The sequence below is a fragment of the Myotis nattereri genome, assembly GCF_964212035.1.
Source record: "Myotis nattereri genome assembly, chromosome: 2".
Taxonomy (NCBI): domain Eukaryota; kingdom Metazoa; phylum Chordata; class Mammalia; order Chiroptera; family Vespertilionidae; genus Myotis; species Myotis nattereri.
Window position 1 is genome coordinate 39,405,580 of NC_138076.1, and position 25,276 is coordinate 39,430,855.

Below are 25,276 nucleotides of genomic sequence, written 5' to 3' on the forward strand. Positions count from 1 at the left end.
TGAAGTGGCACTTTTCTAAAATTTCTTTTAAGGTGACATGTTAGTAAAATACAAGAAAGAGGTTCCATTGTGAATGCAAAACCTTGAGCTACCAAGTAAAGATCATCAATGTGGAATCTCTTTATGAATTTGATCTTCCACAAACAAAATTTGCTAAGAGTCCTTCTGGCTTTACATTCATTTCAAAGTACTTATGTTTTTAAATAGAATGGATGGGATTGGGCATGTATGTCCCATATAAATACCAATAAACTATAATACACTATAAATAAAAATAATAACACATACCAACCTAAAAGGACATATGCTCTATTTCTTTTTTTTTTTTTATTCCCTCCCCTATATGTTTGTGTTTTTTTTTTCTGGAAATACAGACATTTATAATGGAAGCAAAATGGGGCAACGGCGTCACAACCAACAGGGATTGAGCACAGGCGAGTCAGGGCCAGTGCTGTGCCCGGGTCATGGAAGCCACGGCAGCCTGGCGGCACGGAGGGGAGTGGGGCTGGCCGTGGGGGACCTGCGAGGAGCCCAGGCTGCCAGCTTCATCCCTGGGGAGAAGCGGAGGCTCTGGCCCAGCTGGTTCTGCGAAAACCTCAAGGGTGGGCACCTGGCGGCTCCAAGTGGCTCCTCAGCTTAATTACTTAATCACACCCCAAGAGTAATCAATCAACTCACGAGTATTTAATCGATACCACGCGAGTGAGCCTGCGAGCTGAGTGAGCCCAGTGAGCCTGCGCCGGGTGCGAGCTGGAGGTCGGCTGGGAGCGCACCCAAACTTGCTAGGGCTCTCTTACTTTATCTTTATTGTTATGTGTGTTTTAGAGGATCACTTTAAGTTGACTGTTTGGTTCTTATGAGCCTCATGAACTTGGATGTCCAAATCTCTCACCTGACTTGGGGAGTTCCCAGTTAATATGTATTTAAATAAGTGTCTGCCTCTTTCTTTCTCTCTTCTCCTTCTGAACCTGCAACAATTTGCAAATTGTTCTTTCTGTTAGTATTCCATAGATCACATAGGCTTTCTTCTTTTTTTGTTCTCTTCCAACTGGAATATTTCAAAATTTCTGTCTTCTAACTCACAGATGCTTTTTTCTGCTGGATCCATTTTGTTGTTAATGCTCTCTATTGCCACCTTTTTTAATTTTTTTATTTATTCATAGAGTTCTTAGGCTCCAGAATTTTTCTTTGATTCTTTTTTATGATTTCTATCTTTATTAAACTACTCAATTTTTTTAGATTTTTCTTCACCTTAAGAAGAAACTGAATAGAAATGTCCATAAATTACTCATTTTTAAATGTATTGTTTTACTGATTTCATTGAATTGTCCTTTGCTTTCTTTTTTTTTCTTATAAAACTATGCCTTTATAGTCAATTAATATTTGACAAAGGAGACAAAAACATACAATGGACTAAAGATAGTCTATTATAAATGGTTCTGTTAAATTGGACAAACATGTGCAAAATAATGAAACTAAACCACCTTCTTGCACCACACAAAAGAATAAACTCAAAATAGATCAAAGACTTAAATGTTAGACTTGAAACCATAAAAAGCCTAGAAGCAAATATAGGCAGTAAAATCTCTGACATTTCTCATAACAATATTTTTTTCTGATATATCTCCCCAGGCAAGGAAAACAAAAGGAGGTATAAACAAATGAGACTATATCAAACTGAAGAGTTTTCGCACAGCAAAGGAAACCATTAACAAAGTGAAAAAACAAGCTACTTGGGTCCTCTCTCTTTGCCTCTTTGTGAGCCTGGCTAGAGCTTCATCAATCTTGTTTATCCTTTCAAAGAACCAGCTCTTGGTTTCATTGATTTTATGTAGTTTTTTTGGTCTCTATGTCATTTATTTCTGCTCTAATCTTTATTATCTCCTTCCTTCTGCTCACTCTGGGCTTTTCTTGTTGCTCTCTTTCTAATTCTTTGAGTTGTAGAGTTAGATGACTTACTTCATTTTTCTTGTTTTTTTGAGATAGGCCTGTAGAGCTATAAACTTCCCTCTCAGGATTGCTTTCATTGTATCCCATAGGTTTTGGATTGTTGTGTTTTCATTGTCATTAGTTTCCAGGATGTTTTTAATTTCTTCTTTGATCTCATTGGTAACCCAATCAATATTTAATAACATGCTATTCAGCTTCCAAGTGTTTGAGTATTTTGGGTTGTTTTTATTGTAGTTTATTTCTAATATTATGCCATCGTGGTCTAAGAAGATGCTTGGTATGATTTCAATCTTCTTGAATTTGGGGAGACTTTGTTTGTGATCCAATATGTGGTCTATTTTTGAATATGTCCCATGAGCCCTTGACAAGAATGTATATTCTGTGGCTCTGGGGTGAAGTGTTCTGAAGATGTCAATTAAGTCCATCTGATATAGTGAGTCATTTAGGATTGCTGTTTCTTTGCTGATTGCTTGTCTAGAGAATTTATTCAGTGATGTCAGTGGTGTATTAAAGTCCCCTACTATGATTGTATTGTTGTCGATCTCTTTGATATCTTCCAGGAGTTTTTTTTTATGTATTTGGGTGCTCCTGCATTGGGTGCATATATGTTTATCAGGGTTATATCTTCTTGTGGTATTGATCCCATTAGTATTATGAAGTGGCCTTCCTTATCTCTTGTTATGGCCTTCACTTTGAGGTCTATTTTGTCCGATATAAGTATTGCTACCCCCACTTTTTTTTCATTTCCATTCGCCAGAAAGCTATTTTTCCAACCCTTCACTTTCAGTCTGTGTGAGTCCCTTCTAATGAGGTGGGTCTCTTGTAAACAGCAAATGTATGGGTCATGTTTTTTTATCCATTCAGCCACTCGATGTCTTTTGGTTGGAGCATTTAGTGTGTTTACGTTTAAAGTTATTATTGAAAGGTACTTGTTTGTAACCATTTCTATTTTTTGTGGCTGTTTTCTTTCTGAGCTTTTTATTTCTTCTTTTTACACCAGTCCCTTTAGCATTTCTTGCATTGCTGGCTTGGTTGTGATAAACTCCCTTAGCCTTTTTTTGTCTGTGAAGCTTCTTATTTCCCCTTCAATTTTGAATGATAGCCTTGCTGGATAGAGTATTCTTGCATTCAGTCCTTTGCTTTGCATCACTTTGAAAATTTCTGTCCATTCTTTTCTGGCCTGATGTGTTTCTGTTGAGAAATCATTTGATAATCTAATGGGAGATCCCTTGAATGTAACTTTCCGTCTCTCTCTTGCAGCCTTTCAGATTCTCTCTTTGTCCTAACATTTGCCATGGTAATTATGATGTGTCTTGGTGTGGGTCTTTTCGGGTTCACCTTGTTTGGAACTCTCTGTGCTTGTGTGATTTTTTTCTTCCCCACCTCTGGGAAGTTTTCTGATATTATTTCTTCAAATAGGTTTTCTAACCCTTGTTCCTCTTTCAGTTGTTCTGGCACCCCTATTATTCGTTTGTTGTTTCGTTTCATGTTGTCCCATAGCTCCCTTAGGCTCTCCTCCTGTCTTTTAATTTTTTTCTCCAATTGCAGTACAGTTTGGGTGTGTTTTGCTTCCTTGTCTTCTAATTCACTAATTCGGTCCTCCGCTTCTCCTAGTCTACTGTTGAAACTTTCAATGGTGTTTTTTATTGCAGCTATATCACTCTTCATTTCTTCTTGGTTCTTACATAATTTATTGATTTTTTCATCTGTTTCTTCTTGCTTCTTGCATAAGTTGTTGATTTTTTCCTCCATCCGGTTTATGCACTCTAGGACCCTTAATCTGAATTCTTTTTCTGTCATGTTGCATGCTTCTGTATCACTTAGCTGCTTTTTTGGCGAGTCCTCTTTTTCTTTCCTTTGGGGGTTTCTTTGTCTACCCATGTTTGATCGTACCGCCATATCTAGATGTTGAGTCATTCAGTGGCTGCTCCTTGGGTGGCAGTGGCTCCTTGGGCTGCAGTTGCTCCTTGGGCGGTCGTGGTAGCAGCTGCTCCTCAGTTGGTAGCAGCTCCTCTGGTGGGTGCTGTTCACAGTTGTGGTGGCTCCTCTGGCTGGTGGGGGGAGGCTTCACAGACAGCTGCTGTTCCTCAGACAGTATATGCTCTATTTCTGCAAAATTATTGAAACTATACTAACAACGATTGATAGCAATTCTACTGTTTATGATAATTATTATGTAAAGTTATATTTCAAATTTCAAAAAAGAATTACATTTATCTAATAAATCCAAACTAGTCTCAGAGAAGATTTTTATAAATGACTCTGAAAAGAAGGGGAAAAACTCATGGAGTTTCATGCAGCTCTTCATGGCAATAACACACAGAAACCAGCTACCTTTCCTGAAGTATGTATCTAAGAGAAAACAGCTACCAACTGATCAAAAATTTCATCTGTACAACTTATTAGTTACTTGCAAAGCTGATATAATTTAAGCTCCTACTTCAAAACATAACCTTCCCCCAAAAAAAGAAGGGAGAAGGAATTCACATAAACAACTACTCACAAAGCAAATCAAATAATAGCTCTCACCCAGACCTGTCTACTTTGATTATCATCAACCAGCCAGAAAGAATATGCTCAATAAAACCAAATTTTTCTACATTTTATGACAAAAACTGTGAGTTGATTGTCATAAATGTTAATGCTAATGCATTTAGCTTATTGAAATATTTTAATCAAAAAAGTACTAATGCAAATACACTGTTATAACATGTCATTTTTTTAAAGCAGATTTTATGTAAACAAAACTATCAGGATCTTTAGTTAGCCGGGATTATAACCATCTCAAAACCATATTATCAGACACTCAGAAAAGCTGGTTTCAACTATGCTGTTACCTATTTAGGAGTGAAATACTGAGTTAAAACAATGTTAGTGGTCAAAGAATCATTAAGCAATCCTTCATCATAACTTTCACAGTGGGTGGTCTGTAAAATGATCAAGAATAATATGCTGCATTCCATAGCCACAGAGGTCAGCTTCTGCATACAAATCTTTGCAGGAAGAAAAAGGCCTTCAGAAAAGTGGGCCATTCATCTGAACGAAGTTCAGAGAATTTCCAGCACGGTGAAAAGCTATGTTATGCAAGCACATAGATGTATTCAGTGGGGGTAGACAGAACCAGCTCCATGGAGACTACAAAGGAGCCCTCCCATGGCTCATGAATAAGTCGAGGAAATGATCAGAAAAAAAAAGAGAGAGATGTTTAGACAGATGGCCCACTTTAAATGCCTGAGACAGGGCATAAGCAATTTTAATGAAACTTTAGATGTAGCATATGAATTGTTTCTTATTTCCTCCAGGAAAAAAAAAATAAAGAAGACAAAAATTCAGCAATTCACTGAAAAACCCACTTTTAAGCAAGTTGGGATGGAGAGTCACAGATACAAGTTTTATTAGTGCAATAAATTCATACACAATTCTTCACAGAGCCATCAGCTATCAAAATGAATATAAAAAGCACGGAATGAACAGATTAAAGGAATTTTAAACATAAGTCCACTGCCAAACCAAACAAAAATCTAAGCCTTATTATGTGAGAACTTACAACACTCTAACATTAAAGTTTATCACTGCAGAAGAAAGATAAAAGCAGTATTTCCAGAAAACCTCTTCAAAGCTAGAAATTGTCACAGTGGAGGAATGGAATTCTGTCTGCACACAATTTAAAATGTGTACATTCAAATATATATATCCTTGTAGAACAGCATATATCACAAAATAGTGTCTAGAAATAGGGAACACACCCAGGTTGGTGTCATTAGCGTTACAAATTTTATGCAAATAGCAACTGAATCTAGAAATGAATAATGATGTTCTCATAACTGTATATATGTTCCTATTATGCACACCCTATTCCCTTCTTCCACCAATTAGAATTTAAGGATCTCAGTTTAAACTTTGGACACAACTGGTCAGGAAAGGCAATGTTGTACAGCCGTCACCCCCGCAGTCCTTAGTGTCTGACTGATCACTGACCACAAAAGCTATGTGACTATCCTCCCTGTGTCTCAGTTTCCTTATCAGTAAGACAAAGATAATAAAAAATACCTAACATGTTGATTAAATGAGATAAAGGAATGTAATGCGCAGACTAGTGCTTGACACAAAAATGCTAAAAAAAGACTTACCATTGTTATAATTTGGTGCACTATCTGAAATATTCTATTATTTCAACCACCCTGTTTTTTAATATGAATATACAATTTACACACAGAGAAACCCACAAAATCTTAAGTTCCACCACTTACCTTTCCAGTGGAAATTCCCCCTCCCCCAAACAGTTCAACTATCAATTAGACCAGCAATTTTCAACCAGTGTGCAGCAATATATGGTGTACTGCAATAAATTTTAAAGCATGCTATAACTATTTAGGCAGGGGCACTGACCTCTTTACCTTTACACTGTCAAATAAAAAAATGACAATAGCCAATACAACTATAGCTGTCTGGTGTGAATGAATCATTTTTTTTTAAATATATATTTTATTGATATTTTTACAGAGAGGAAGGGAGAGGGATAGAGAGTTAGAAACATCGATGAGAGAGAAACATCAATTAGCTGCTTCCTGCACATTGCCTGCTGGGGATGTGCCCGCAACCAAGGTACATGTCCTTGACTGGAATCGAACCTGGGACCCTTCAGTCTGCAGGCTGATGCTCTATCCACTGAGCCAAACCAGTTAGGGCAATGAATCAAAATTATATACATTTTTTGTCAGATCGGCAAAAAATATATTTTTTGGTGTGCCACAGAATTTTAGTAATTAGTTTATATGTACCATGAGATGAAAAAGGTTGAAAATCGCTGAATTAGACTAAAGCTTCATATAAACAGGCTCCAAAACTATGTGACTCTTATGAGTGGTGTTTTGATTTTTGTGTTTTTTTGCCCAATATAATGGCTTTTTGTTGTTTTTTTTTTATATAAATATATTTTTATTTATTTCAGAGAGGAAGGGAGAGGGAGAGAGTGATAGAAACATCAATGATGAGAATCACTGATCAGCTCCCTCCTGCACGTCCCATGCTGGGGACCAAGCCCACAAGCCGGGCATGTGCCCTGACTGGGAATCGAACTGTGACCTCCTGGTTTATAGGTCAATGCTAAACCACTGAACAACACTGGCTGGGCCCATTATAATGTTTCTGAGGCTCATTCATATTGAATAGTCCATTCTGTTTTTATTGCTGAGTGGTACTCTACTGTACAAACACACATCAGTTCATCCTTCTGTTGAAGGCATTTAGGTTGTTCCCAGTTATGGGCTCTTATGAACATTCTTTGTACAAGTCTTTTTTGGGGACATATATTTTCTCGTGGGTAAAAAAATAATCTAGAAAGAAAACAGTAAAAAAATCTGTACTTCCACTAGCAATGGAATTTGCTCCATATCCTTGCCACCATTTGGTGTTAGTCTTTCTACTTCTAGCCAGGCTAGTGGCTGAGAAACCATATCTCATCATAGTTTACTGTGCATTTTTCTTATGACTAATAATGTTAAGCACCTCAACATTAGTGTTTATTGTCCATTTTTTTTCAAGTTTTTGCCCATTTTTCATTAGGATGTTGGCCTTATTATTATTATTTATTTGGGTGAGTTATTTATTTTGGATAGAAAGCCTTTGTCAGAATTATTTATTCTGTGGCGTATTTTCTTTTAAATGTCTTACTGTTAATTTACTTTAAAATGTCTTACCTTCAGCAGTTTTTTTCTAAATTAATGGACTTAATTTTTTAGAGAAGTTTTAGGTTTTCAGAAAAATTGAGCAAGAAGTACAGATAGCTCATATATATATATATACTAGTATATAACAATATTATTAACTAAAGTCCACAGTTTATATAGGGTTCACTCTGTGCTGTACATTCTACAAGTTTGAACAAACGTATAATGACATGTATCCACCATTAAGATATCATATAGAGTAAGTTCACTGCCCTAAAAATCCCATGCTCCACCTACTCAACTTGTCCTCCCTCCCCCCACTCCCAAATCCACTGCAAACACCGATCTTTACTGTTTCCATAGTTTTGCCTTTTCAAGAATGTCACAGCTAGAATAATAAAATATATAGCCTTTCCAGACTGGCTTCTTTCACTTATCATTATGGAGTATATTTATTTCCTTAATGGTATAACTAAAGTCCAAATTTTAGAAATTAAAATTAGACATCATTATGTCTTCTAGCATGATAGAGTCTTATTTAAGAATATTTCTTCTCATAATTATAAACTATATTTATATGACTGTTCTCAATTTAGTGACATAAATAACCCTTGCAAGTAGAGCTGTAAAGAGCTTCTGGCAGGTAGAAGTAGTACACATGTGGGAACCAGTATTCTTTCCTCTTTTCTTCTCTGCCTTTGAATATAACATAAAGTTAAAATAGCACAGAGAAGTCCCAGTTCCTGTAAAAATGGCAGTTTAGGAGGGTTAGTTATTCCCAACTAACCCTCCTCCAAATATATACTCTGGAGAAGATATACAACATATACAAACTTTAAAAAATTGTAAACAGCCCATTGACATTAAATTCATATGTCACAAATTTAACCCAGGGTACAATTCAATGGATTTTAGTATATTCACAGGATTTTGTACCTATCACTGCAAGCGTTTCAAAAATATATTCATAATCCTAAAAAAGGAAACTTTGGACCAATTAGCAGTCACTCCACATTCCCCCTCCAATTTCTGTAGCTCTGCACAACCACTAATGCATTTTCTATTTCTATAGAATTGCTTATTTCTAGACATTTCATATATATTGAATCATAAAATTTCTGGTCTATTGTGACTGTCCACTTCACTTAGCATAATGTTTTCAAATTTCATCCATGTTCTATAAAGTATCAATACTTATTATTAATCCTCACTAGAGAATATTTTTCCATTGATTTTTTTAAAATATGTTTTTATTGATTTCAGAGAGGAAGGAAGAGGTAGAAAGAGAGACAGAAACATCCATGATGACAGAGAATCATGGAATGGCTGCCTCCTGCAAGTCCCCCACTGAGGATCGAGCCCACAACCTGGGCATGTGCCCTTGACCGGAATTGAACCTGGGACCTTTCAGTTCGCAGGCTGAAGCTCTTTCCACTGAGCCAAACCGGCTAGGGCCCATTGATTTTAGAGAGAGTGGAAGGAAGGGGGAGAGACAGAGAGAAACAGCGATGTGAGAGAGACACATTCAGATTGGTTGCCTCCCACACACACTTGAGGAAGAATAGGGGTTATGTCCTCTGCTGGCCCATGTGTACTTGCCTTCTTTACTCAGCCCGGTGTCTGCCTACCTTAGGGAGGAGGATTTGTCAATCTGGAGAAACTTCTAAAGAGAAGATTTGGGGAAAAGACATTGTTCAGGTGAAGTCATGAACTGACTTGATTCCAAGTCTGAGCCCACCTTAACTTTTCATGGAGGACTGGCTAGGGGATTAAGCCTGCAACCAAGTTATGTGCCCTTGACCAGAATCGAACCCAGGGCCCTTCAGTCTAAGGGCCGATGCTCTATCTACTGAGCCAAACTGGCTATGGCTACATTTATTTTTTATTAATGAGTAAATATTCCATTCTATAAAGATACCAAGTTTTATTTAATATTATACATATCCATTGAGCATTTCATAGACCTTAGCACTGTTACCACTTTTGGCTTATTATGAAAAATGCCACTATGAATATTTGTATGCAACATTTGTGTGGACATAAGATTTCACTTCTTTTAGGTATATACCTAGGAGTGGAATAGCTGGGTCATGTTGTAATGTCTTACATTTTGAGGAATTGTCAAGTTACTTACAGGTTTGCAGTACTTTACTCATAAAAATCCCTCCAGGAATGTCTGAGGACTCCAATTTCTGTATATTCTTACCAACACTGTTATTTTCTATCTTTTTTATTATAGCCATCCTGGTGGGTGTGAAGTGGTATCTCACCATGGTTTTGAATTTTCATTTTCCTAATGACTAGTGATGTTGAGCATCTTTTCATGGACTTATTGGCTATTTGTATATCTTATTTGGAAACTTTTCTAGTCATATATTTTGCCCATTTTTTTAATTGGATGTCTTTATTATTGACTTATGAGTTCTTTATATATTCTAGACAAAAAGTCTATCAAATATATGATTTGCAAGTATTTTCTCCTTTTCTGTAGGTTGCCTTTTTACATTCCTGATATTATCTTTTATCTTTATTGTTGAAAGCATTATAGGTGTTACCTTTTTCCCCCATTGTAAACATGTGCAGAAGCTTTTTATTTTGACATAGTCCTATTTGTTTATTTTCTCCTTAGTTTCCCTTGCTCTACGAGATGTATCGGCAAACATATTGCTACAAGAGATGTCTGAGATTTTGGTTTCAATAGTATGGAGTTTCCTCAAAAAATTAAAAATGGAACTGCCTTTTGACCCAGTGATTCCACTTCTAGGAATATATCCTAAGAAACCTGAAATGGCAATCAGAAAGAATGTATGCACCCCTATGTTCATAGCAGCATAATTAACAATAGCTAATTGTGCCAATCAGTAGATGAGCGGATAAAAATGCTGTGGCACATTTACACCATGGAATACTATGCAGCAGTAAAAAAGAAGGATCTCTTACCCTTTGAGATGGCATGGAGGGACCTAGAGAGTATTATGCTAAGTAAAATAAGCCAGTTAGAGAAAGACAAATATAACATGACCGCACTCATATGTGGAATCTAATGAACAAAATAAACTGATGAACAAAGTATATACAGAAACATAAAAGCATGGAACAGATTGTGGAATCTCAGAGGGAAGACGGAGGTGGATGGGTAGGTGGGTGGGGAAGAGAGAAACCAAAGAACTTGTGTGTGTGTATACCTATATACACACACACATGTATATATATATATACACACACACATATATATATACACACACACACACACACACATATATATATATATACACACACACACATATATATATATGCATAACTCATGGGCACAGACAATAGGGTAGTGCGGGCGGGGGGCAGGGGCAGGCTAAAAGAGGTCAATACTTTCAACAATAATGATTTAATTTGAAAAATAAAACAATAATGATTTAATTTAAAAAATAAATACTTTCAATGATTTAATTTAAAAAATAAAATCAAATTTTCATCTATTATCAAAGTGTCAATTTCTCCTTTTTGAAATTTCAGTTTTGGATCATATATTTGAAAACTGTAATTGGGTACATATACAGCAGGTTCTTGAATAATATTTCATTTAAGGTCATTTTGTTATAATGTTGATGAAAATAAATGATTCCCAGCTGGGGCCACTGTCTGTGTGAAGTCTGCACATTTTCCCCATGTCTGTGTGAGTTTTCTCAAAGGATTCCAGTTTCCTCCCACATCCCAAAGATGTGGACATGAGGTGAATTGGTGTGTCTAAATTGTCCTAATCAGAGTGAGTGTGAGTATATATGAGTGCACCCTACAAAGGATAGGATCCTGTTCATGGTTGATTATCGTCTTGAAAACTGAGCTGCCCATATAGACTTGCCACCCACAACCCTGAGCTGTAATAAGCCAGTTGAAAAATAATTATCTTGTTTCTTAATCTTTCCAAAATATATGTATACCTCACATTTATTTCAAAGTTTAATATTAAAAGTATATTGGGTATTTACTTAGAAATGTGCTAATGTTACTGTGACCAGAAATATGTCATAGGAATTTAACTCTTGTTTAAATCAGTCTAAGGAAAACTGGTTTTGTTATGTCATTTCAAGAATCTACCAAGACATTAAGTGAGGATTTACTGTATGTTCATAACTGTTACAGCTTTCTGATGGGTTGACACTTTTATCATTATTAAATATACCTACTTGTCTCTAGTAACAATTTTGTCATAAAAAAATTTTGTCTGACAGTAGTATTAGTAATATTAGTATAAATACAATATTTGTCTGGTAAATATTTCTATAATTTTCCTTTTAACCTATAATGTCTTTAAATCTAAACTGTATATACTGTAGAAAGTATGTACTTTGATCTTGTTTTTTATCCGTTCTACCATATCTGTCCTAGATTAGAGTGCTTAATCTATTTACACTTAATATAATTACTCTTCAGATTGGATTTACATTTGCTGTTTTTATTTTTCTTTCTATATGTCATTATCTTTTTGTTCTTCAACTCCCTCTATTAATGCCTTCTTTTCTTAAATAGATATTTTCTAGTGTACCATTTTAATTCACTTAGTGTTTCATTTATTATTTTGTAAAGCAACCTTCTTAGTGGTTAACCTAAGGATTACAATTAGCACCTTATCTTTAAACACTCTAGTTTGAATTAATGCTAGTTTAATTGCTTCAGAATAGCTCCATTTCCTCTGCCTTTATCTTTGTATTGTCATACAAGGAATAACTGTATATATTATATGCTTTAGATTTATAATTATTGAATCATTGTCTTTAAATTATATCAGAAAAAATATGCTACAAAACAAAATATATTTATACTATATTTTATATTTACTAATGTAGTAATCTTTACCAGTGCTCTTTATTACCGATGCTTCTGTTTAATGTCCTTTCATTTCACCCTGAAGTACTTTCTTTCATATTTTTTTAATTGATTTTAGAGAGAAGAAGGGAGAAAGAGAGAAACATCAACGTGAGAAGAAACATCCATTGGTTGCCTCCCACACACGCCCTGACAAGGGATCAAACCAGCAACCTGGGTATGTGCCCTGACCTGAAATCAAACCAGCCATCTTTTGGTGTACATGATGACACTCCAACAAAATGAGGAAGGGCCCTATCATATTTCTTGAGCAGTAGAATGGCTAGCAACAAATTTACTCAGGTTTTGTTTACCTGGGTACTTCTTAATGTCTACTGCAGTGGTTCTCAACCTTCCTAATGCTGCGACCCTTTAATACAGTTCCTTATGTTGTGGTGACTCCCAATTTCATTGTTACAAATTGAACATAATTAAAGCATAGTGATTAATCACAAAAACAATATGTAATTATATATGTGTTTTCCGATGGTCTTAGGTGACCCCTGTGAAAGGGTCGTTCGACCCCCAAAGGGGTCGTGACCCACAGGTTGAGAACTGCTGATCTACTCCATTTTGAAGAGATATTTTTGCTGGATATAGAATTTTTGATTGACATTCCCTGCCCCCAACCTCTGCCCCCAGTACTTTATATATGTAACCCATTCTCTTCTGGGCTATATGCTATCTGGTAAAATGTGAAAATCTTATTGAGGGTCTCTTTTACATGATGAGCTATTTTTCTCTTGCTTTTAAGATTCTTGTTTTTGACAGTTTAACTCTGATGTATGTAGGTGTGGATTTCTTTGGACTTATCCTACTTGGAGTTTTCCAAGCTTCTTCACTGTGCAAATGAATGTTTTTCATAAATTTGGAATTTTCAGCCATGATTTCTTTAACTATTCTTTCTGTTCCTTTGTCTTCTATTCTCCTTCTGGGACTCACAGCATGTATAGTTGATGCATTGATTGTTTCCTACAGGTCTCTGAGGCTCTGTACATTTTTCTTTCTGAATAAATCAACTGACATACCTTCAAATTTGCTGATTATTTTTGCTGCCAGCTCAAATCTGCTGATGAGTCCCTGTAGTATACTTTTCATTACAGGCACTGTATTTTCATCTCTGGAATTTCTATTTGCTTTTTTTCAGTCATTTCTACCTTTTTATTGCTATTTTTTTATTTTACAATACATGATTCCCATGCTGTCCTTTAATTCTTCATATCTGGTTTCCTTTAGCCCTTTGCACATGTTTTTAAGAGGCCAACGTCACTGAATAAGGTGCAAAACATTTGGGGCTCCTCCTGGACAGTTTCTATTTACTTTTTATCTTGTGAATGGGCCATACATTTAATATTTCTTTGCATGTCTTGTAACTTGTTATTAAAAAACTGGACATTTTAATAATGTGACAAACCTGCAAATAATATTCCTTTTCCTCACCAGGACAACTTTGCCTTTTCCTCTAACAATCTTCAGAGTTGATAATTATCTTTGTATGTCTTCTTACACCATTCTACCCTAAGCCTCCTAAAGGACAGGAACTGTTTTGCCATTATTCTAAGCCCAAGCATCTTACAATACGGAGTGCTATTTGTTATTTTTGGAGTGATCTAATAACTAACTCTGTAGGTAAAAAACCATCATCATTAAACTGTATATTCAGGAATTTACTCTACTGAAAGAAAGTGACCTTTGTAAAATAGATAGTAAGAACATTAGTCATGTAGACCAATGCTATCTAGATCCAGGACTATTAGTTTCATATGAGCACTGGAAATAAGAATTAGTCCAACACACTGTAGAAAACCAGAAATTACAAAGAACACTAAATCAAGAATCAGAGAATTGATATATCTATATATCTATATATATCTATATCTATATATATCTATATATCTATATCTATATCTATATCTAATCTATATCTATATTTTAAAGTTCCAAAAAAAGGTAAAATAAAAAGATGGTTTTATAAAAATGGGCAGCTTAATTCAGAGTTTATCCTATACATTAATGTGGGATTGTATAATAGTATATTAGGATATTTAAACGACTACTATGCTAATATCTTCTAAAATGATAATGCTTTCAAATAACATAGGTTACTAGTCTCTGTTGTTCCTTTTCTTATGCATTTTTTATATTTCTTAGAATATCCTAAATTCTTAAAATTTATTCACAGAACAAATTTCACTGAAACTATTATTTGGGATAAAGATGAAAAAGTACTGGTATAAATAGAAATTTAAATATACTCAGTTAAAAGAATCAAGATCTAAATATATGCATTTCATCTAGTATAATCTATCATTTTAATTTAATTACTTATTTTAAGGAAAAGGTAGTACTAAATAGATAAACACAATGCCCAAATCCATCTCCTAGAAGAGACTCTCAACCACACAATAGTACATTACTTCATCTTAAATCAAAGACATAAATCATTATGGCAAACACACAAATAGAGAAAAAAGCATTACACTGAAAAATCAAGCAATGTCTTTAAAAGATATAATTTTTCCACTTGCTAATTCCATTACTCTTTTAAATTTTTACTTATCTCACTGACAAATCTCTTTAAAACGCCTTTAAGTCCTTTTTTGGAACAGGGCTACATATACAAATATTCTTCCACTGTCTACAGAAGATTTCCTTACACAGATCAGCTAACTTGGATTTTAATACTAATCTTTGAATTATATATATTAATCATTTGACATTTTATTCTGAATGTGTTGATAGTGTCGATTTAGTTTTGATTCAAAAATCAAGAATTTCATTATCCTGCAAAACATATCCAGAGTTCAAAGTATTTAAGGGGGTTAAACAAAATGCAAACATTTAATGCAACATTAAGCATGTGAAATAAAAACTTGATTGCCTAAAGAAAGCATGCTATGCTGTTACCCTGGTGACAGGTTAAAAAAGGGATTGTGAGCTGAATAGCTGTATGATATGAAATTAAAATGTTTCACATTGAACAATCCAAAATGAATTGGGAAAGGTTAGAGTAGAGGAGAGAGAAATCAATTCTCCAATGGCAATGGTGAATGGGAAAGAAGTATGAATAGGATTTGCCAGTGGGGTGCAACAGCTGCCAAATATCCTGCAGCCAAAGAATTACAATAATACTGATGAAGTGTGCAAGAGCTTTTGGAGTCATTGCAGGGAACAGAGAAATTCTCTTGCAATAATGAGGCTATTTTGTCTTCCATTCAGCTCTTATCGTAGAATTAAAGAGATATATTTTAAAATGTAATATTTAGCAAAAAATTATAAATATGACATTTCATCCACTTAATCAATATTTTCTGCTTAATCTCACATAAATTTCTAAATCATCCAGGATGGTCTAATTAAATAAATGAAAATATCATAACAGAGATACTAAAAGTAAGGCAAGCATAAAGGAAATTAACTAAATTGATGTTTTCTCCCCTTTTGCTACTTTTAGTGAATTTATTGCTCAAGTGAAAGTAGATACTTCCAGAGGCATAGTATGACTATGTATGTTTGTGAATATATGTCCTAAGTACTATTTTTCATTATATAATCCGTTATTAAAACATCAACCTAATTGTTATAATGAAGCAGCTAACTTGAGAACAAATATGAAACAAGTATAATATAAAAGTTGCGTTTTAGTGTCACAGACGGTGAAAATGTGTTAATAATGTGACATATCCTTTTAAATTCAGAGACATTTAAGTAAAAGAGCCAATATGTAACTATAAAAATACTTGCCTTTACTTGGGAATTGTTTTCATATAGCTATTTTTTGTTTCTTTTCCAATTATATCTTTCAATGATTAAAGTCATATTTTAAAACCTTAAACTTTTTCTTCTAATTGAAAACTTAAGAATGGGTAAATGAATTATAAATCTAAAACCAGGAAAGGACACTTTTTTAACAGAAAAAAAACAAAACCCAACACACAGATAATTGCATCTGTCAGGTAAAAGTCACTAAAATATTGATTCTCCATTTTATCAGGAAGCCAGATGAGGAAAGAAAATGCAATATAAATGTAGACACAACGACTGCTATTCAAGTGAATATAATTTCCCATTATGCTACTGTGACTAAAAGAGTTAAACTGATGACAGGCTCTGTAGCCAGTCAAGATACTTGATATGTTCTACAAAGTATGAGCTCAAAGTGGTGATTACACACAGACTCCATACACCCAGAGTAATCCTCCACAAAGTGAATGCTGCATTTTTAAACCTTTCAGGCGGAAATATTTTCATCAGCATAACCGTAGCCCATAGTGAAGTGTTCCTTTTCTTGAGTCTTTAACCTCTGCTCAAATACCAAGAGAGAAATAGAAGACTAAAGTAGAAACCAGAAAGTAAAAGTGTCTGCCTCATGCAATTCAAATAGGAGCTGAGCTGAAAAAAATTTCAGGAATTGTCCAATCCAACAGTGCCATTTCTCAGAGGTGGAAACTGGAGTCAGAAGTTGAAACATTTGCACAAAGGCTTGTTCCACCTTAATACTTGGTAGTGGCACTGGGACCAAAATCCTGACTCTTGACATCTCAATGCTGGTTCCACTGCAACACGTCAACCATTGTGAAATTTCAGGTGAAGGAGCCAAAAGAACCACAGAATGTATTTATTTAACATACACACATCTACTCATTTCTATGTGTTGTGTGTGTGCATGCAAGTTACACAATTGGGAAAGAGAGGGAAAAGAAGAGGAGAGGGTAAAGGAAGGGAGGCAAGCAGAAAGAGAGAAGAGAATGGGTGGTGAGAGAGGGAGGAAAGGGAAGAGATGGAGGGGGAGAGGAGGTTCACGTCCTCTGAGAGCACACACTCACTGCTACTGAATGCTTGTGTCCCCCCAAATTCCTATGTTGAAATATAATGCCCAAGGTTACAGTATTTGGAAAAGGGAGTTTAGGGAATAATTAGGTCACAAGGTTGGAGCACTCATGAGTGGTGCCCCTCTAAGAGGCCAGAGAGTTAGCTTGCCCTCTTTCGCCATGTGAAGATGTAAGTAGGGTTTTTGCAGCTTCCAACAGAGCCCTCACCAAAACCTGACCCTGCTGACACCTGATCTTGAACTCCAGCCTCCAGAGCTGTGAAAAGTAAATATCTGTTATTTAAGCCACCCAGTCTATGGTAATTTGTTATATGGCCCAAACTGCCTAAACAGTGGTCGGCAAACTGTGGCTCGGCAAACCACGACTCGCGAGCCACATGCGGCTCTTTGGCCCCTTCAGTGTGGCTCTTTCGCAAAATGCCGGCTCTTCTACAAAATACCAACTTCTGCGCATGGGCCGCGGAGTTTCAGTCGCACTGTATGTGTGCGCCCGCACATGGTATTTTGTGGAAGAGCCACACTCAAGGGGCCAAAGAGCCGCATGTGGCTCGCGAGCCGCGGTTTGCCGACAAATGGCCTAAGACAAAAATTTCTTTCTTGCCATCCTTAGAATTATAAAGAAATACTACTTTGGGTAGGAGGGGTAAGGTTGAAATATTTTATAAATAAACTTCCAAATCACAAAAATGAAACTCGTTTCATAACATACACATAAATTAATTCAAAATGGATTAAAGAGTTAAATATTGATGATTAAGATGTTTAGGGTTTTGAATACATCCTCTGGGGAATGGCGTAAAAGGTAAAGGAAGAAAAGGAAGCAAACAAGTAAAAAGAAGCCAACAAAATCTAATTATATACTATATACCTGCATCAACATTTACTTTCAAATACTTTAAAATAGATGAAAACATAAACTGCCCACATGAACCTGAGCATGGCTTTAACCCTCAGGACTGACATCTAAAAGGGAGTAAAGGCCTTAGTCTGAGCCACAACTCCTGCCAAATTCTCACACCATACAAAGTAATGCAAAACAGCCTCTACTAGGGAAGAGAGATTTGGCCACCAGACAATCTACCACCAGGAAAGTGGCCCTGGCTCTCCCTAGAAGTGATAAACGAGTCAGATAGTTTAACAGGAAGATTAAATCATGGAATTAGAAAGTTTAACTGCCAAATCATAAGAAAGGCTGCAGGGCAATATGCATAGTTACACAACTTAAGGAAAGAAAGCAACAGATGCAGAAATACTAATGGGGAAGGAGGAAGCAGAGACACCTACCGAGGGCAGAGTGGCACTCACTGTACCTGAGAAGCTTGGGATGGCAGAGGCGGACTAGACGCAGTGGTTCTCAACCTTCCTAATGCCGCGACCCTTTAATACAGTTCCTCATGTTGTGGTGACTCCCAATTTCATTGTTACAAATTGAACATAATTAAAGCATAGTGATTAATCACAAAAACAATATGTAATTATATATGTGTTTTCCAATGGTCTTAGGGGTCGCGACCCACAGGTTGAGAACCACTGGCTAGAGTAAAGCAGAGGTGTAAAGCAAAGGCAGGGCCTAGCTTAGAAAAGTGAATCCTGACTTGTGAGCAGTATTTGGCCCTCAGGGAAATAGGCTTTTTTAAGCAAAACTAAATAAAAGATTACTGAAAGGGGCAAAATTGTTTTCCTTACTATTTTTTCCTGCAATCATTAACTGTTAGTGAAACAAATTATTATGCCAAACCACAGTGCCAACAAAATAATTTTAGCTTCAAGTAACATGAAATGATTGCTTAACACAACTTTTAATGATGCATTTCTGTCAAAAGTATTTAAGAACAGGATAGTTAAAAAGAAAAATAATACCATGGTAAGTCAGCATATATTTATGTAAAACCTTAATTATGCTCACCAAATTTATTTACAGTCATCATAAGAAAAATTGCTATTGTTTCTCACATTAACCTTTTTTTCTAAAATGCACTGCTATCTTTTTACTATCCAAATACTGTGGGTACATACTATTAATGTCTTTTTCCAAGTCATAAATGATGAAAGAGTGAAACCCATAGAGAAATTGGGAAAATAAAATCAGCAGCCAAAACAAGCAACACAAAGGAAGGGCTGCAGGCCACTGGGTTTGGAAGCATAAACATTACATGAGCACACCCATGACAGAGCAATATGTAGCCACACCTGGAGGCTAACACTAGACTCGATTCCCAAGCCAATAATGAAAACATGATTCTGAAGCCAAAATGTGAGGATACAACCACCTTACATCAGCTTTGCTATCAGGGACCTCTTCTGTGAACAAGCAAAAATAAAGTCACTTTATCTACACAAGATTATACTTTGTCAAAAGATCAATATAGCCCTGGCTGGCATGGCTCAGTGATCAGAGTGTTGGCCTGCACATGGGTTCGATTTCCAGTCTCAAGAGTACGTACCTGGGTTGCAGATTTGATCCCAAGAGTGAATGAGGCAACTAATCAATGTGTCTTTCTCATATTGATGTTTCTCTCCCTCTCCTTTCTTTCCCTCCCCCACCCCCCACCCCTCTCTTCTCTCCCATTCACTCTGGGCCCCCCAAAAAAATATGAAAAAATATCTTTGGGTGGGGATTAACAACAACAACAACAAAAAAGCCAGTATATTTATCTAGATGTTATAGGTCTCTGTTGTTATGGGTACCAATTTTATAATAAACTGGCATACTAAATAAATGATAAGTTCAGTAGAAAAATAAACTAACCAAAAATAAAATAATTGCTTGTTATACAGGTAACATGTGCACAAGTATCTACATAACTAAGCTCTAGCCTATGTATTTTATTGGTATAATTTCTTGGAACTTCTAACGTGTAATGAGTTCATCAGTAATAGCAGGGGAGGAGGATTCTGGGATGATGGTGAAATAGGAATGACTATTGGATTATGGTTTGGGGCACTGACTGTATACAGATGTAATTCTGTGACATCAACATCCACACCCAGGCAACCACTGATCTTTGTCTTTACACTTTTGCCTTTCCTAGAAATTTCAAATAAATGAAATCACATGTAATCTTCTTTAGCTGATTTCTTTTTCTTAGCATGATTTTAGATTTATGTATGTTGATGCATGTATAACATACTTCATTCTTTTTTATTGTTAACCAGTATTCTATTGCATGGTTATACATTTATTTAACCACTCACTTAATGTAAATTATTCCAATGGTGTGTGGTAGTATAGTATTGGGGTTCTAACTGGGATTCATCTAATGATTGATGATGTTGGACATCTTTTCATGAACTTACTTGCCATTGATATAAATTCTTTAATAAAGAATCTAGGCCAAAATCTTTTAATTGGGTTGTTTGGCTTACCATTGAATCGTAACAATTATTTACATATTATATAGTCAAGTCCTTTATTAGATAACTGAATACATTCTGCCATTTGCTATCTTGTTTTATAATTTTCTTGGTGGTGTCTTCTGAAGGGCAAAGAGAGAGATAGAAACATCAATGATGAGAGAGAATCATTGATCGGCTGCCTCCTGCACACCCCATACTGGGGATGAAGCCAGCAATCCAGGCATGTGCCCTGACCAGGAATTGAACCGTGACCTCCTGGTTCATAGGTTGAGCTGAACCACTGAGAACACTGGCTGGGCTCATATTTATATTTTTGAAATTACTAAGATTTACCCTAAATTTTATTACTATAACACTTCTCAAAACTTTTATCAAGATTAACAAAGATGCCTTAGCCAGTTTGACTCAGTGGATAGAGCGTCAGCTCTCACCTGGTCAAGGGTATATACCTGAGTTGCAGATTTGATCCCGTGAGTGCAGGAGGCAACCAATCGATGTGTCTCTCTCACATCAATGTTTCTCTCTCTGTGTCTCTACCCCTCCCTTCCACTTGCTCTAAAAATCAATGGAAAAATATCTTCGGGTGAGGATTAACAAAACAAACAGAAAAGATTAACGAAGTAATAAAACAGAAATAATAAATACAAATTACTTGAACAGTCTTCCTGTAACTTTTCAGAGTATTTTCTTACCTCTAATAAAGTCCAAATTAAAAGGGCCAACCATCCTTTTTCTTTTTGAATTTAAAAAATTCATTTGAACTGAATTGAAGCAATTTTTAAGCACTATAACTTTATTATACTTCAAACACTCATAAGAACGTCTAGAATTGAGATTAGTTAGATCTTTTATTAGTAATTTCCTGTCCTTTAGATAATTAATATTTTTCTGTTCATGTCTTCTGTTTTAAATGATCTAACGTACCTTGAATTTTCATGTTCTTGAAAATGTTGTGCTCTTAATTGGGATGCCACAAACAATGATGATGCTATTGCCAATAACTGGTTTCTCTCACTCTCTGTTAACTTGTGTCCTGAGGGAAATCAATCAAGCAATCAATCAAATACATAATGTCAACATCTATGCTTCTATCTTTTAGAATTATGAATCATTCAAACAAGTATACTATCCAGCATCTCTTATGGAGCTAGTATTATTCCAGACATTGGAGCCTGCAGGGGAAATGGGAGGGAGCAATATTATTCAAATGAGACAAAAAATCCTGCTAACTAGAAGTTTATAGTCTAATTTCTAAAAGAAAGAAAAAAGGAATATTAAGCAGGTACAGAACAAAACAATTACAAATAAAAAACCATACTCAGATCTCTAGGAAAACCATACTTAAGGCTCTTCACATCTGCTTCTCCTTATCACTCCTCATCCCAAATTTAACGTCTAAGTAGAGGATAAAGGAAAGTAGAAAAGGAGTGTGGCTGGTCAGGACACTGGGAAGGGCATGTTTTGTAGTGTGAAGGATTAACGGAAAATAAAGGTGTGATACTCTTGCATGCAGTCAGGGTTTGAATCCCAACCAACCAGCCCACCAATCTCTCTCCTTCCCCTCTTTAGGTCCTAGCATAATAGAGTGGACCTGGGGACAGTGGTCTAGCCTAACAAGGCTTAGGAAGGCTCCCTGGTCTGGCTGAGTCTTGTGCAGCAGGGAAATCTGCTCTATTTGCACAATTCCTCAAAAAGTGTCTATCAAGGCAGGATTCTATATTCCAGGGAATGCAGGTTAAAATGTCCCTTCCAAGTTTCATTTCACCACTATTTCTAACACTATTATTTGCCATAGTACTATACACAGATAGTAGAGTATTAAATGGTACAGTGTAGGCAATTTGAATGCTGAATCATCAACAAGATGCTACTTGTAAAATTCATAAAAGAAAAAACACTCGGATAGTTATTTAAATTCATTTGAAAGAAATGAGGCAATTCAAACATTATGTTTAAAAAAATCATTTAAAATAGCAATGACTAAAAGTATTCACCATTAGAAGGCAGATACTTTCCAGATCTGCAGCACAATTTTCTATGGGGAGGAGCTTCATGAAACTGAAGGGCGGGGAAAGCCCCAGCATGCAGCATCCTCATTGTAAATGCTTTCTCCTGGGCTAATTTCAAACTATCAACATTACATCAAAAAGGATGGATTAGGAGGAGATGTGCACAGTAGTTCTCTCAAGGCGTTTGGCAGCCCTGGAGCCTATGGAATAGAGTCCTTGGAAAGGTGTTTCAACAGTCTAAATGCTACCTTGTCCTTGAAGCCAGCTTTGATTCCCTAAATCAGAATTGGTTTCTTTTGCCTCTACTAAGGTACTTTGCTTATATCTTTACTTAGCACTTATTTTAGTCTATCCTGTAATTAGTTCTTTACATGTTTATTGTTTATTTCTCTTGTGATATAAGCTCAAGAGCACGAAAAATGTATTATTTGTCTTTGAATTTCTTCTAGAGCTTACATCTATTATTTGTTGAAATAATTTTAATGACTGGATGTTTAAAGGCCACACTTCAGTCCATATATCATAGTACCACTCTTAAAGGTAAAGAAATCCTTGACTAAATTCAGTTGGGGGGCGGGGGGAGGAGAATAAGTATAATTAAAGGTATTTTTCTTATATTGAATCAAATGTCTATAAAAATTTTGCAACTTTTCAGGTGATTTTGATCATTTCTTTTGATGAGGCTGGCGATTTCAGTGTAGTAATGCAGCCGAGAAATAAATCCAAAATGTTCACTACAGGACAACAGAAATTATAGGTCTTAAAATACTTTCTCATTTTTTCTTTATTTCAGAATCAAAATACCTTCATCCCCATTTCCATTTATTTTTTTTAATCAAAGGAAAATAGCTTTGCAACAATAGAATAAAATAAGTTGACATGAAGAACAAATTCTTGTGTATCCTATTTTTAAAACTTACAATCATTTCAAAGTTCAATCTAGGAACCTTTAGGAACACTGTCCTAGTCTACAAATAAACTTGGGATAGTAAACACCTATCATAAAAAATTTCTATGCAGTTATAAAAATAGGCACTTGCCTATGCATAGGCCTATGATAGCTGGACAGATGGAAAGCAGATGGGTAATCCCAAAGGGGCAAAGTGACCCTGCCTCAAACATATGGAGAAGATCCTGGATTAACTTCAGTTGCCACTTCCTGCTGCTCTTTCAGGCGCATATATCAAACAATCAAAATGACACAGTTTAATACATTTAAGACCTGCTCTAGAGAAAAATGGGGGTGGGGTTGGGGGGGGGGGGACAGAGTAATCTGAAGATAAAGAACAAGAGATAGTAGCCATTCAGAGAAGAAAGAACTGACATGAAAATCACATGAGAAAATAAGAGGTAGACATGAAGAATGGTAAATATAGGTATGTACTTCAAAGTCCTTACAGGCAATATGACAACATACAGCATACTCTGAAACTTCTGTGATTTATGACTTTGAATCCTTCCAAAGTTGAATGAGTACTAAAAGAAAAGTTGAAAGCTCTAAATTCAATTTCTGGTTTTATCATATTACTGGTTTTTTAGCCCTAATCTCTCTGTGCTTTGGCTTCCTCAGATGTAAAATGAAAGCTGAGGTTAAAAATTGCTAAAGGCCATTCTAATGACTTATAAGAATTTTAAAATTCTGCATAAGCATAATAAACACAATTATTGTGACAATGCTGATAATTTCCTACCAAAAAAACAATGTAATATATTAAGTTTATCACAAAAAATTTTAATATTAGGTTCTAGGTAAATATCTGAGTTCCCTTTAGAATTTGGAACATTACTGTTACATGTACAGCACAGAGTAAACTCCAATTAGAAATTTTAATTCCCCATTTTCTTCTCTATGTCATACATGCATATATATAGAGACACATATGTAAATGTGTGCATTTATAAGAACCCATACACACATACAATATGCCTGTTTGAAAGGTTCCCTGAAGTATTGTCCTGCTGTTTCTTCTGCCTACTGTTTCATGTCATATCACCTCCACAGATGCATTCACCAGGCAGACACAAAAGCATCTGAAAATCCTGATTGAACCTAGAATTTGTGTAGTTGCTAGGGATACAATAAAAAGCAATAACATAAGTGGTTCCTAACTTCATGATAGCATGAAATAATCATGCAAATATAAAACTGTAATATATTAAGATTGTATTTTATATTTACAAAAATTTAAAAGTTCAGGAAAACGACTGATGATTCATTAGTCTTATTTCAGTTCCCAAATAAAAAACATTCCCCATTTCTCTTGGTACTAATGATAAAACCCTGTAGCATTAAAGTTTTGGAGAGAACAATCAAAACAATAATCTCCATTTAGTCTTACGAAAATACTGTACTGTAAATTCTGAGGTAAGAAATTGCTTTGTAAATGTATTCAATAGTTCAACTACATGAAGTTGACTTCAATCTAAATACATTTTCTAAAATGATTGAGAAATTTTATCTAGTAAAAGACTTTAAATGGATATAAAGAACACGATATTTGTGAGAGGATATCTAATTTTCATATATCCCTAAGTTCATTAGAAATACATGTAGAGGCTTCTTGCTTTCACATGAATAACATTTCTATTAAGTCTCATGT

The 25,276-nt window shown here is 35.5% G+C and overlaps 1 protein-coding gene across 1 annotated transcript in view; it reads right to left on the reverse strand.

The window, feature by feature from the left end:
* Positions 1–25,276, reverse strand: part of PCCA (propionyl-CoA carboxylase subunit alpha) — a 382,136-nt gene that overhangs the window by 130,376 nt on the left and 226,484 nt on the right. Inside the window, exon 18 of the mRNA XM_081082496.1 lies at positions 21,592–21,700. Within this exon, the coding sequence (XP_080938622.1) occupies positions 21,592–21,700 (109 nt within the window). The remainder of the gene's footprint in view (positions 1–21,591; positions 21,701–25,276) is intronic.